Consider the following 15,597-nt stretch of genomic DNA (forward strand, 5'->3'; position numbering starts at 1 on the left):
ACACCACTCACCACAGACTTCCAGGCAGAATATTTTCCTTCTACTACCACTTGCTGTCTTCTGTTGCCCAACCAATTCTGTATCCAGGCAGCTAAGTTCCCCTGTATCCTATTCCTCCTGACCTTCTGAATGAGCCTACCATGGGGAACCTTATCAAATGCCTTGCTGAAGTCCATTTAGTCCACATCCACAGCTCGATCCTCATCAACTTTTCTAGTCACATCCTCAAAGAACTCGATAAGGTTTGTGAGGCATGACCTACCCCTCACAAAGCCGTGTTGACTGCATTTAATCAATCTATGCTCTTCCAGATGGTCATAAATCCTATCCCTCAGAATCCTTTCTAACAATGCAGACGACAGACGGGAGACTGACTGGTCTGTAATTGATGGGGATTTCCCTATTTCCTTTCTTGAAGAGAGGAATTACATTTGCCTCTCTCCAGTCCTCAGGTACGACTCCAATGGAGAGCGAGGATGCAAAGATCTTCGCAAGTGGCGAAGCAATTGCATTTCTCGTTTCCCAAAGCAGCCGAGGACAAATCTGGTCTGGGCCTGGCGACTTGTCAATCTTAATGTTTGACAAAATTTTCAGCACATCAGCTTTCTCTATCCACATTTATATAAATGATTTAGGTGAGAATATAGAAGGCATGGTTAGTAAGTTTGCAGATTACACCAAAATTGGTAGCAATGTAGACAGTTTTCTAAGATCACAAGGGATCTTGATCAAATGGGTTAATGGGCAGAAAAATGGCAGATACAGTTCAATCTGGATAAGTGCGAGGTATTGCACTTTGCTACAACAGTTAAGTTAGGGTTTGTACAATTAATGGTACTTGAATAGTGTTGTTGAACAAAGGGACCTAGGGATGCAGGTACATAATTCTTTGACTTTTGCATCACATATAGAAAGGATGGTTAAAAAGGCATTTGGCATGCTTGCCTTCATTGCTCAGTCCTTTGTGTAAAGAAGTTGAGAAGTCATGTTGATGCTGTACAGGATATTGGTGAAGCCTCTTCTGAAATACTGTGTCCAGTTCTAGTCACCCAGTTATAAGAAGGATATTAGTAAGCTGGAAAGGGTTCAGAAGAGATTTACCAGGTATGAGTTATAAAGAAAGGCTGGATAGCTGGGACATTTTTCATTGGAACATAGGAGGTTGAGAGGCGACCTTATAGAAGTTGATAAAATAATGAGAGGTATAGATACAGTTAATGGTTTTTTGTCTTTTCCCTCAGATGGGATTTCAAAACTAGGACGCACATTTTTAAGGTGTGAGGAGAGATTTAAAAAAGACATGGGGGCAATTTTTTTTACACAGAGAGTGGTTCGTGTGTGGAATGAACTTCCTGAGGAAGTGGTAGGAGTGGGTACAATTACAACGTTTAAAAGACATTTGGATAAATACATGAATAGGAAAGGTTTGGAGGGATATGTGCCAGAAGCAGGCAGGTGGGACTAATTTAGTTTGGGACTATGGTCAGCATGGTCTGCTTGGACTGAAGGGTCTGTTCCTATGTTATATGACTCTATAACATCACTGTATCTCTGCGGTCTCACATAGGTCCGACTAGGTAAAAACGGCAGATTCATTCCCTTAAAGATATTAATGAACCAGATGAGTTTTCCCAATGATCAACAATGGTTTCATGGTCATTATTAGATGTTTAATTGAAGTCTATTCTTATTCAGTTCAAATTCCATTATCCGTGATAGCAGGAATCAAACCTTGGTCCCTCGAGCATTACCTGGGTCCCTGGATTAAGTCCACTAGTGATTATACCACTAGGCTGCCACCTCCCTAACATTACTCCTTTTATTCTATCCAAATCTTCGTAAATGGTTTGCACTGTTTCCACACTAAGGTTCCCTGCTCAGACTTGGTCTGAAATCAGTTTTGCTTTGGTGAATTTCTATGCAGTCACTAGATGCTTTTCTCTTCATCTGATGGTCTGTCCCATAGACTCTTAAACAAATTGCAAACTAAGCTATTAATTTATTTTCAGAGCAACTGAAGAGTTCTCTAAACCCAATGTCAGGCAACCCTTTATTCTCTGGCATACACCACACACTGACGAATTCTTAGTTTGTCTCTGCATGCCATTGGGCCCCTCAGGGCCTACGGCATAAATTAATACTCAAACTGATTTGCAAAGTACCCTAAAGTAGTTTCCTAGGAAATTAAGCCTTTAATTATAAATACCTTTCGGAGTATCTGCTGTCGTATTATATGTTGTTGGAGCTGTTGGAATTGTGGACTGCCATTTTGGTGCTGAGGCTCCTGTCCCTTTGTGGCCTATAGTAAAAGGGATAGTGAAGACATTTAAAGTTATTCAAAAGTGATTCTTTAACCTGGCAGATTTTCCAAATTATCATTCTCAACAAATGGCAACATTTTCAAAAATCTATGCCAAAAATCTATTAAAGAAAATGTAAAGCCAGTTGCTTCAGCTGTATTTATGGTTACTTTGCTGCAATAATTTATTGGCATTGATATATGTGTTTTATGTAGAAGCTTATGTAATATAGAATCTGACCACAAGTACAAGTATTTGAATGATTACAACTTCGTTCCCAAATTATGCAAAGTGAAAAAACAATGATCACTCGATTTTACAGGTTCCAAGAATGTGTGCGATTTTGTTGATACATCAGGGGACTTGTCACCTGACGGAAGAGCTGCTGCAAGATTTTTACTGTCTCTTTCTCACCGATCAGGCAGAGGCGAGGCTATCAGCCTTCCTCTGGGATCGGGACCCCAGCAAAAGCAGCCGGCCAAATGGGAAGCCACTTAAGGCTCAACAGCACCATGAAGGGGCTGTAGCTGACAGCACAAGTGCAGCCCAACAATCCCAGTGTCAAGGAGGAACTAGGACAAAGGGACAGGATGTGCTGTGGAGTATGGGAGTTAATATCAGAAGCAGTAGGTCAAGCCTTTTAGGTGGTCTATGATTGTCCTCTTCAGGCCCTTGCGAGGTGCCACAATGGGATTGTGAGCATAAGCCTTTCTGTTCAGATTCTACTGGTGTTTTACGTATGTCATCATCCTACATAATTAAATGGTTTTCTCCTCAACGTCCATCCCACCGCTTAAGCTAACTATCAGAGTCTGTCTCTTATTATAATAAGCACCTTGAACCTAGTATGCTTTTGCTATTATAGGTGAAAGCTTTAGGAGAAAGCTTTAGGAATAGCACTTGTCAAACTTCAGTCTCTCATTTAGATTAGATTACTTACAGTGTGGAAATAGGTTCTTTGACCCAACAAGTCTACACCAACCCTCCGAAGAGCAACCCACCCAGACATTTACCCCTTCACCTAACACTATGGGCCAATTCACCTAACCCGCACATCTTAGGACTGTGAGAGGAAACCAGAGCACCCGGAGTAAACCCATGCAGACACAGGGAGAATGTGCAAACTCCACACAGACACTTGCCCGAGGTGGGAATTGAACCTGGGTCTCTGGCGCTGTGAGGCAGCAGTGCTAATCACTGTGCCACCGTGTTTATCATTACAGGCAATACTCATTAATCCAAGTTGTAATCTGACACTACGTGCAGAGTAAAGCTCATTAAAAACAGAAAGAAATAGGAGCAGCAATAGACCACACAGCTTTTCAGGATTGCTCTACCAATCAACACAAGCAATATTCATCTTTTACCGCAACTCTTTTTTCTTCAACTAACCATGCCCCCCTGATGCCCAGAGAGATCAAAACTATCCCAATCTTAAATTTACTCAATGCTGGAGCATTCACAACCCTACAGAGGAAGAGAATTCTAAAACCCTGAGTGCAGGTATCTCTACTCATCTCAGTCCTAAATTATTGATCTCTGAACCTGAGGCAGTACCACTCTGGTACAGATTCCCAGCCTGGAGAAAGAACGTCTCAGAGCCTGCCCTGCTAAGTCCCTTCAGTGTTGTGTTCTTTTCAATGAAGTCACCTCCCATGTTTCTAAACACCTGACAGTATAGGTCCAATTTTCTCAGCCTTTTATCATAGGACTACACTGTCATCTCAAGCATCAAATCAGTGAATCTTCACTGTTCTACTTCCAAAGCAATTACATCCTTCCTTAGATATGTTTCTCTCTCTCCACTTTGTCCCATCAAGCATTCCAAGGGCGGGTACAATATAGTGGATTCGAAGCAGAACTTCCTTTATGCTTTCCAATCAAACATGCATTAATTAGAGGATATTTTTCTTTATTCTTCTCCGTCCAGGATGTGGGCATCACCACGAAGGTTTGATTCCCATGCCTGAAGTGCCTTTGAACTGAGTGACTTGCTAGGCCGTTTCAGAAGGTACTGAAGCAACTACATTTCTGTGAATCTGAGTCACATGCAGGCCATGACATGAAGGTGTCAGTGTTGGGCTGGGATGGACAAGGTCAGAAGTCACACAACACCAGGTTATAGTCCAACTGGTTTATTTGAAGTCACAAGCTTTCGGAGCGCTGCTCAATCATTAAACACTTCATCTAATGAAGGATCAGTACTCTGAAAGCTTGTGATTTCAAATGAACCCTCTCTAGCTTAATAATATCCTTCCAATAACAGGGAGACCAGAACTGGACACAGTACTGCAGAAGGTGCCTCACCAACATCATGCACAACCTCAACACAATGTCATCTTTACTGAGGCTAGCTTTCAATTCTATATTTATTAAGTCAATTCAACTTATATCCCCTGAACAAGAGCCTTGGCCTGTGGTTTAATGGTATTACCATCTCCCCATCCTTGCAATTTATAAACTTCCTGTTGAACTGATGAGCCTACCTGAGTTCGCTGAAAAGCTTTATATGCTTTATGCGGTGACATTGTAGTTGATAATGGAAAATGGTTCATGGTTTTGGCCATGTTTATTTGCTAGGCCCCTGTGCGACATGTGGCAGGAACTGAGCCAACATTCCAAAACTACAAAATACCCTGCAATCCACAGCACAGTTGACCTTTACCTGCATCTTGAGTTGGCTGCTGCAAGTGGGAATGGACTGAAGCTGATGGGGTGAAACACTGCGGCCGTCTCCATTCTGGGGGGCGGGCGACACCGGCAGGAGGAAATGATTGTTGGGAGATGGGGGAAGGCTGGCATGCTGAGGGCTGCTGGTCAGGCCTCCCACTGGAGAATGCTGAGGGGAGCACTGTGGACTCAGAAATGGTGGGGACCTCACTGCACTGTGCTCTGCAGCTTCCACGCACGCCTGACTGGTCGCCATTCCCGATGGGGTACCGGATGTGTTCAAACTCTCTGTAGAACTGTTGCTGGATGTGGAGGAGATCATCGGCGTTGTATTTCTGTCTTTCACCTGCTGTGCTGCAAATGGGCAACTGGACATCAGGTTTTCCTGCTTAACAGCTGCACTGAAGAGTGCCTGGGAGGAAGCCTGTGGGTCATGCTGATTATTCTGTTTCTGCTTCTGAAGCTGTATCTTCAGTTCCTCCACTTGCTTTTGCTCCATGTGCAGCTTCCAAGTCAGCTCGTCGATAACTTTCTGCTTCTCCATGAGCATTTTGTCCTTCTGGGTGTCAAAGCCGTCCAGTTCCACCTGGATGCTGCCTCCATTCATGCTACTCATCAGGCTGTCTTCGGCACTCAGGTGAACCGGGGAAGACACAGGCACGTCGCTGAAGGTATCCGGTAAGCCGCTCAAGTCGGATCCGGTGACAGAGAGATCGGACGACGCCGGTGAAATGGGAGGCGTTGAACTGGTGCTGCCAAACTGGTAAAATCCATTTGGCAGCACCGTGGTCGCGGTCTGAGTCTGAAAGGTTGAGAGCGTGGTCACGGGAGTCATCGGGAACGTCGCGGCCGTCATCTCGCTGACCGAACCTGTGGAGCTCGTGCTGGTACTGCTGGCCGGCAGGGGGCTGCTCTTCGGGTCTTGGAACGGTTTCAGCCGCTTCATGAGTGCAGTTTTTGTACCAGACACTGGAAGACCTCGTATTCTCAGCTGCTGCCTTAACTCTGAGACCTGCATCGTGAAGAAAGAAAGCCCAAATCATACAGAGTTCATCCTAGACTGCATCAGTAACAAACAACTGTATCCACTAACCCTATTGATTGAGAAAATATATGATTTTGCTTTTCTGGCATGGAAAGGAAAGTACAAATATATACTTATAAAGAGTCTTTCAGTTGCTAAAGGTGTTACAAGGCACTCCAATAAGTTGTTTGGAATTGTAGTCAAAGTATTGGTGTAGCACTGAGAGAAAAAAAGTGTTCATAAAGTGGTTAAAACTAACTTTTGGAAACTTTTCAAGCCACTTTAATCAACTACTTTGGAAGTGAGTACACTCCTGTTTTTGTGGGAAAAGGTGACAGCAAATTTGGCCTAGCCATGTACTGCAAACTGTAATAAGACAAACAACTGAGTAATTTTATTTTGCAGTGAAAACACTCAGTTTCTCCAAAAATGTCATGGATCCTTTCATGCTCACTTGAAAAGCCAGGTAGAGCCTTCCTTTAATCGTTCAAAAGATTTAGGTGGGTTCTGAATTCAGACAAGAAATGATGCATAAAGAATAAATGCATGCTGTACTCACATTTTAATCAGTAAAAACGCATTTTTTTTTCCTGAAGGGTACCCTTGGCAAGACATGCAAAAGTAGGACATGCAGCTTTTGCTCTGCAATTGTCCAAAATCATTGAATTTAATGTCGTAAATAACATTACAATTGATACTTTGTACAGTTATACGGCATGTTTATGAATGGCCATATACAACCCAGAATTCATAACAAAAGGTTGACTGCACTGGAACGTTCAAAGAGATGTTTTGGAATTTTCAGTAACTGATGTATGGTTGGCAACACTTCCAATTGTTCAAGGTCAATCCAATAACAATTGTAGTTCATATCATAGGGAGACCCCATTATAACAAAGCTGAACTATCAGTGGGGTTATTACAAAGCTGAAAATGGACCTCCAACTATATTGAGATTGAACTGACCAATTTTGTCTCTGTAATGAACTATAATTCTTGTCAGTTAGATTTTTAGCACTGGGGTACACGTTGCTTTTCTGGGACCAAGGTTTTACTTCGGATTTTTAAAAATAATCATTTGTATTTTAACTGTTGAGACACCTCTCGCCTCTGAATCTTGCTTTGCTTATATAAAAAGTTTATATTTGGAGAGGTTCCCCTGATAGCATCATGACTAATTGCAATGCCCAGAGTATAAATGAGTCAGCTGGATTAATCCCTGCATGATACGGTGGCACTGTCAGTTTATTTACAGAGCAATATTTCTGTATTATCCAGTTTAGGATGCAATCCAATGCATACAATCCATATGCAGTAAGTTGCAAGAGCCTGCAGAGGGATCTCTTTCAGGGAATGTGCAGTTCAGCATAGTCTAGTTGGAAGTTGCATGCTGTAAATTAAAGGGAATATTTAATAGGTTGCCAAAGGTTGCATTAATTATTGTTTCCATGAGGTTTGCATGATTTATTTCCAGGTCAGTTCTGTAAATAATTTACAATCACTGCCTTGGTTGAGTGGGCTAGATGAAAATGGCTGTCTAAGTATCGCTGAAAACTTTCTATGCAAAATGCCAGCAAAATCTTTATAACCTTCCCATTAAGAACACTTCTCAAGACAGCTTACTATTCTTTGTGGCCAAGAGTAACTTTAGCAATGTTGCAGTGAATGCCAAGCTTGTCAGTTGGATATAGACAAAAATATAGCTCATATTAATCAATTAGTGTCACCAGGTTATGTCATTAATGCTCCTACTTTATTCTGGCTTGAGTGGTAAATACAAATACATCACGTCTGGCTAGCTAACCAGCTGTATAGGGGTGTAACTTTTATGTGATTCTATCATTGATATCCAAAGTAATACATAAAATGAGATGTAATATACAGGTAAGCTGCAATGAAACAGAACGTAATTTTACGGAAGTGTAAATTCCTTGGCACAACAGCATCTTTGCTTATGCCATTCATTTACCAGGACAAACCAGTAATACTTGCAAATGAATGTACTTGTCATAGTGGAGCTCCACTTGGAAGTCTACAAGATGAGCCAGTATGTGTCATTCACCAGTTTTGCTGGTTTTTCCTTCCTGGTTGCTGGAGCCCACCAAAACAAAGCTTGTTAAAAAATGACTAAGACAACTCTAGTGTGCTATGTTTCCATTTAAACATAATGCGTATGTATGTCAAATATACAAAACTGAATCCCTTGTGGCACTTTTGATAGTTGAGGAAGCAGTTTGACTTGTTGTTGTGCTTTCCATTTAGAGGAACATGTTAAGGAAGCAATGAATACAAAGCATTATAAAGATATGATCGGCGCTAATAGAGCAAATAAAGAAGACTTTTCCCCATGGTGAGAGTGGTGTAAATGTAGTAGCTTCTGATGTTATTAAATGTTTTAAACATATTGCACTGAATTGTTTAAGGGGAGTTTTAGAGGGGCATAGTTGCAGTTTAGCAGCAAATTAAATTGTGATGTACAGCCTGGTATGTTGGTCCTCATCAAACAGTATAACCTCTGGCTAACTGAGAGATGATTGCTCATTGCAAAAGCTAAAAAAGAAAAACATTGGGAATCTCCACACAGAGAAAGAAAAGCAAACACTGCAATCAATGCATCACATTCTTACTGTGTGCAGGAAAACTGCTGGAGCATTAGTAAGCTCAACCACTTATACTTGGCTTTCCAAAGAACGTTCTTCATTCAGCAATGTTGCAGTGAATGCCAAGCTTGTCAGTTGGGTATAGACAAAAACATAATTGAAATAGCTCATATTAATCAATTAGTGTCACTAGGTTATGTCATTCATGCTCCTACAGTAACAGTGGTGTCAGTGTGGTACATCACTTTTGACTGTCAATCTGAATAACTACCTTTAACCCTGTCTCTCATGATTTCTCTTAAGTAGCTAGTGGCTATAATGTCTGCTGGTTGTTGTCTCACTGTTTATTTTCTAACCCTAGTCATGAGTCAAATTATTGAAAGGCTTCAAAGAAGACCTTTTGCAAATCTAAATATACCTTTGCTATCATCCTTACCTAGCCTTTCTATTACTTCTTCAAAACATTCTGTAAAGTTCGGAAATTATGATCTTGTCTTCTGAAATCAGTGTTGACCAAAGATCTGTGTTATATTTTCAATTTCCAAATATTTTTTCACTAAATTTTTAGGAAGGATTTTATTGTCTTTTCTACATAAACATGAAATCTAATTGATTTAGAGCTCCAGACCTCTTCTATTTCCCTTTTCAAATACAGGAATTATTTTAGCTGTCTGCCAGCCCTCTCGCATTGTATACAAAAATCAACAAAAATCTATCACGTCTTCCCTAACTTCCTTTAATGTTCATCATTGCAACCCATTTAGTTGTGTTCAGCTATTCAGCTTTTCATTATTTATGTTTTGTTCTTATGTCATGACAACAGAAAGAGAGGTAATCATGTCCACCACATTAACCCCCTGGTAAATATCAAGGTGAAATAATTAATTAATATTCCTGTGATTTGTCTGTTGCAATTACATAATTTTACAATAACTAGAACTTTTAGTTTATAAAATGTTCTGGGTGTTGTGATTTTAAATGTGTGGTGTATGAAGTGAAGATGGATCTCGACAGCCTTTCAGAGAGGTCTCCACTTACAGATCAAGTGGCAAGTCTGCAAGGTGGTGAGAGTTGTTTACATCTATTATCATAATGACCTCTCAGAATACCGCTTGAGGTAATGGGATGCTGGTCAGCATCTTGGAAGAGGGTTTGACTTTAAAGTATAAACCGGGAGCTGGGGATGCAGAAGGGGGCTGACATCACTTGTGTAATCCCCCCACATGCTCCTACATTGTTCTGGCTTCAGTGGTAAACACAAATACACTAGGTCTAGCTAGCTAACCAGAAAAATAGGGGTGTAAGTGATTCTGTCATTGATACCCAAATTAATATATAAAGTGAGATATAATGTACTTGTAAGCTGCAATGTTGGGTTTCTCCAGTGTCTTGATGGAACTGAAGTGGAGAATTTGCACAAATCCTTGTGAAATGGCACAAGTGACCATTTTTAGCGGTTTATGTTATTTTCTATGGTCTTCACTGCTATCACCTCCCATCTCATACCTCCACCTACTCCCTGTCCAAACACAATGGGGTGTCTTTGTGAACTTACAGACTGAGTAATTCGGCTTTGTTTGAACACTTTTTGCAGCCATAAGAAAATGAGGTACCATCTTAACATAGTTGAAATGCATGTAAATTTTAATTGCTAACAACCTAAAAGTTAACATTGTAAATGGGATTGAACATACTTTTAAGTCATCCAGATTGGATGGAAGAGGTCCCAATTTCAATGGAGAGCCACTGGTTTGACTGGACATTGCAGACTTCATTGGGGTCAAACTGCTGCTTGAGACAGTAGTCGTTGAAGTGCAAGTGTTTCGGGAAAGCTGCTCACCAGACTGCCTGTAAAAACATTCAAAGCATTCATTGTATTTACAGAAGCACATCTGCTAATCACAATGCTTTTCACTTCTAATGAGGTAACTTGTTGCATTACAGTGATTTTGGATAAATTCATTGAATAAATTTACAATAAAAGGCAAAATCAATAATGGTGACCATGCAACTAGAGGACCATCATCATGTGTGACTCCAGGACACGGAGATCAATTCTTCACTACTTTTTGAAATGATCTAGCAAGCTATTCAGTTTAAAAGATGGCTCACCACCATCTTCTCAAGGACACTTAAGGCTGGGCAAGCAACTTCCCATGAATGAAATACAAAAGAAAATATCCATCGTTAATCTGACCTATTAATCCAGCTTTCCTTTTTAAATGTTATACAGTCAGCTACTGGTTTCCAATATTCATTCTCTCTCTTTGAACCACTGTTGAATTTTATGGAATCAAATACAATAGATAACCATTCCAACGCTCAGTTCAAAAAGAATGTGAGAAATCAAATGAATTAAAGAACATGGTTGCTGGAAATCAAACATGAAACAGAAAATGTTGGAATGGTCAAGAAGCAGCAGGGGGTGGCAAAACAAGGTTAACAAATCAGATTGATGTGCTTTCATCAGATCTTCGTCACGAATGCTGCCAGGCCCGATGAGAATGCCCTATATTTAATTATGTGTATTTTTATTTTTTAATTTATCTCAGCTGAGTTTATCTCCTGATTTCTCTCAATGCTGCAGAGCAAATTGAATTGATTATCCAGTTTAAAGCTGTACGTGTGACTGGAGCAAGTATAGACCTTTCCTTTCTGGTAATTGTGCTCCGATCAATAGCATTTCCACAACTTCTTTTTCCACATATGTTTGTATATTAGTTATTAATTATTCTGCATTCAAAATGAAGCATGATTAGTGAATTGCTGAAAATAATTCTGTTGTCTTGTGAGGTGAGCAGTAAAATAAAACATAGATTTGCCTATAAATTGTCAATTTGCACATTTCCCAGTGGGTGTGTTTTGGTATGCATGGGGACATGTAAAACGGGTCAGGTGTCCAACTCACCAGCATCCTGCCAATCTCCATAGTGCACTAGATTGGGGGATGGGCTGAAATCAGCAGTCTAACACTATGTATATAAAAATAAATAAATAAATAGCTGAATGTCAATTTGGTTTGTTAGTAAGTGTACTGATCTGGAAAATGCACATCCCACTGCAAAACACAGTTGGCATGGTCAGACCAGGGGGAATGGGAAGGCTGTTTTTTTATCCTGTACATAATAAAGTGAGAGGGAAAGAGAACAGGTCATTTTGCTCCCCCCCCCCCCTCCGAACACCCCCCACCTCGACCACCACTTCAGGATGTATCTCTTCCCCTTCCTTATTCCCCACCTTCCCTACAAATTCCAGCCACCCTATTCATCTACCAAGACCGTTGGCTCCCTCACCACCTTGTGGAATTTGTTTTGTAGGGTAGCCATGATCCTCTTTGGGCTCCTTTCTATCATCCCATCAATGACTAATAATGAGCTCTAATGCTGCTGGGATTGATGGAACTGCCTCCACGGGCTGAAACTTTATCCTATTCTGAGGAGTACCACTATTCACCAATGTATCACACCCCTCGAAAAATACAATCTCAAGAGCTATAAAAGAGGTGGTCGATGTGAGTTCCACTGAGTTGTACTTGGTAACTATACTGTACTTAAGTTAATTTCATGAACAATCATCTCAATGTTGCAAAATGTTAATGCATGCCCTGTTGCAGGCTTGACACCATCCAGGCCAAAGCACTGCCCCACCCCCACCCCCACTCCATCATTCACCCTCTTAAAGATTTCCTCCTTTCAACACTGACTCATGGTGGCCTCATTCCTGATGAAGGGCTTTTGCCAGAAACATTGATTTTCCTGCTCCTCGGATGCTGCCTGACCTACTGTGCTTTTCCAGCCCCACTTTAATCTAGACTCTGATTTCCAGCATATGCAGTCCTCACTTTTGCCTAGCAGACATATTCTTGTCATCAGTGAGAGGGCTACTTTGATCTGGTTATCAAAAGGTTATAGTATACAAGAACTACCAAGATTCAACTATTGTTTTGCGAAATACTGAAGCGTTGGGACACAATGGAATCGAGTTACAACCAAAGCATCTACATGAAAGGTTCATTTGATGACTCAACATCAGTTCCGGCACGTTGTGGTAGATTTTCAACTCAGTTAACAGGCATCAAACTGTCATTGTGGATGGCATTGAAAATCAAGCACTTGCTATAAAGGGTGGCCAGAATGCTAGCTTTACATCTCGGTGGGAGGTTCAGAATCTGTCACTTTATTTCTGAAGGCTTGCATTTTAACATGCTGTGTCTTGCTAATGATCTATTTACTCTTTTTGTTTCTGTCTGATAATAACATGTCAATGAACATGCCCATTGTTTTTAACCTCAATTATATGTTTCATGTCCTACTAATTTCCAGTTTCACAATGACATGGAATGTAAGATGGGAAGCTCTGCTTCAAAATATCACAGTCAAAGAGTAATTGTAAAGGCTACAATATCCTGCTTCTTTACTTGCTCTATATGGCATGCACAAAACTGTGATTATTTGAAACTGTGATCTACCAATTGAAACTGCAAAAAAGCTGAACTTTCTCAGTGACAGTAAACCAATAATTTTAAATTTCCTGATGAAGGACTTTTGCCCGAAACATCAATTTTTCTGCTCCTTGGATGCTGCCTGACCCGCTGTGCTTTTCCAGCACCCCTCTAATCTTGATTCTAATCTCCAGCATCTGCAGTACCCAATTTCACCCAACGTGTTCAATTCATTCACGAGTTGTACGACCCTTTGATCTTTTCCTTAAAAATTCTGTGTCTAAGGTCTTCCTCTCTCACTAACACCTGACAAAGGAGCAGCATTCCAAATGCTTGCGTTTTCAAATAAACACGTTGGACTATAACCAGATGTCATGTGATTTTTGACTTTACTTCAGAGCTAGTGAGATAGTGATGAGGAAAGCAAAGCTAAAAGCTCAAAAGACATTCAGCGATTTTCCAAGCTTCAGCCTACTCACTTGAGAGATGTGGCCAGAATGTTCTGATAATTATAATGATGCTGCTGATGGTGCTGCTGCTGGCTTAATATCTGCAGCTGGAGGAAGAGCTGTTGTTGCTGGAGCAGCCTGGCATAGGCTGAATCCATTGGAGGTGGGGATTTCTCTGGCTTTTGATCTGGTGGAATGTACTGGTGATACTTCAGTTTCTTCACCTTTGGTTTTGTATCCTTTGGCTTCTTGTGGCGCTGGTTTTTTCCATCAGGAGATAGTTTGGTCTAAATTTTATGGAAGAAATGAAAGGGAATATTTCAACTTTTTACATGTTAAGCCATGCGATAAGCAGATGCAAGAATATGAAATTCTGATTTATTCTTCCTGTTGCAAAAAAGAGTCTGTTTCAGCTGTAGTTTGACGCGGAGATCTATGAATTCAATGTGACATTTGATCATTTTACAATTTTCAGGTGGCAACAGTTTGAAGTCTATGACAGGTGAACACATGCCTCTCGATGTGATGGTAAAACATTTAAGACTACAAATAACTGGTTAGGATAAAATGGGATGTCTCAAAGAATGGTGCATCTGGGGTCTAGTGAATCTCGTTGATAAATCCAATGATGAATTCACACTACAGGCTTAGCAATATTGTAACGCAGCTCTGGTTTTACTCCCAAATCTAAGCTTGCATTAAATAAACTGGGCTTTAAGGTCCAAATACATGGCAGGCTTAAACAGAATAAGTCTCATTCATCAGGCATTCTGCAGTCTCTTATTTTAAAAATTTGGTATCATAAAGGTCTCATTTATCACATCACCTTTTCTATGCTTTTCAGACTACGCTACACCTTGATCTTTTATGTAAATTTCTTAATAACTTAATGCAGATGCTCAAACAAAGCAAACATTTTTCAACAAATCCTATTTTCTTTTGGACCTAATTGTTGTGAAAGTAATTTTCCTTTTTTTTTTAAGAAACACTTCACTTTGCCAATATGCTTCATGCACAGATGTAACTCGTGATAATTTTTGAAATGAAAGTGATTTGGGTCAATTGAAAACAAAAAAAAAACTTTCTGTTCTGAGAGATTGCTCTTGACAATGGAGTATTCTGGTACTTATAATCATACTCAAAAACCCATTGTGAAGGGATTGAATGGAATGAAGTAACAGATGAGTGCCAACCCTGCAGGAGGTTCTAAAGAATAAAAAAATGTCTGGTTATTATTAATAAATTTGAACCTGTTTTCAACATTCCAACCCCAGCATGCAAAAGAATCCTCAAAGAATTAAAAATTGTATCAAAGGTAAATTTTCAAAGCACAGCATCCTCAATCATTTTGCAACACACTGAAAAAATGCAGGACAGCCAATAAGCTGATATGATACATGGAAGTGCTGTTGGTCGGAATGTGTTAATACAGCAGGATTATTGTTTGGAAAATAACATATCATAACTTGCTACCTTGTGATGATAAATTCTTTTGAAAGTAATTAGTGCTGGATTTTCTATCCAACCAAAAGTCTCTTGTTGTGTACATATCAGTTCAATACTGCAGATGAATACACGATACAGTACATTTTATTGTATGCATAAACTTTTGTTATGTACATAAGAGGTATAGTTATTAAGTTTGCAGATGATACCAAAATTGGAGGTGTAGTGGACAGCAAAGAGGGTTACATCAGATTACAACAGGATCTGGACCAGATGGGCCAATGAGCTGAGAAGTGGCAGATGGAGTTTAATTCAGATAAATGTGAGGTGCCGCATTTTGGGAAAGCAAATCTTAGCAGAACTTATACACTTAATGGTAAGGACCTAGGGAGTGTTGCTGAACAAAGAGACCTTTAAGTGCAGGTTCATAGCTCCTTGAAAGTGGAGTCGCAGGTAGATAGGATGGTGAGGAGGGTGTTTGGTATGTTTTCCTTTATTGGTCAGAGTATTGAGTACAGGAATTGGGAGATCGTGTTGCGGCTGTGTGGGACATTGGTTGGGCCACTGTTGGAGTGTTGCGTGCAGTTCTGGTCTCCTTCCTGTCAGGGAGGGTGTTGTGGAGCTTGGGGGGGTTCGGGGGAGATTTACGGGGGTGTTGCCGGGGTTG

General features: G+C 40.4%; 1 protein-coding gene across 12 annotated transcripts in view; it reads right to left on the reverse strand.

Moving 5' to 3' along the window:
- Window positions 1-15,597, reverse strand: part of LOC122562032 (myocardin-like) — a 662,438-nt gene that overhangs the window by 10,060 nt on the left and 636,781 nt on the right. For all 12 annotated transcript variants that reach the window (XM_043714469.1, XM_043714471.1, XM_043714465.1 and 9 more), the window contains 4 exons: window positions 13,515-13,771; window positions 10,289-10,442; window positions 4,966-5,982; window positions 2,207-2,299 (listed from right to left, as the gene is read on the reverse strand). In XM_043714469.1, coding sequence (XP_043570404.1) covers window positions 2,207-2,299; window positions 4,966-5,982; window positions 10,289-10,442; window positions 13,515-13,771 — 1,521 coding nt within the window. The remainder of the gene's footprint in view (window positions 1-2,206; window positions 2,300-4,965; window positions 5,983-10,288; window positions 10,443-13,514; window positions 13,772-15,597) is intronic.

This window comes from Chiloscyllium plagiosum, chromosome 24 (genome assembly GCF_004010195.1).
Source record: "Chiloscyllium plagiosum isolate BGI_BamShark_2017 chromosome 24, ASM401019v2, whole genome shotgun sequence".
NCBI classification, from domain to species: Eukaryota; Metazoa; Chordata; class Chondrichthyes; order Orectolobiformes; family Hemiscylliidae; genus Chiloscyllium; species Chiloscyllium plagiosum.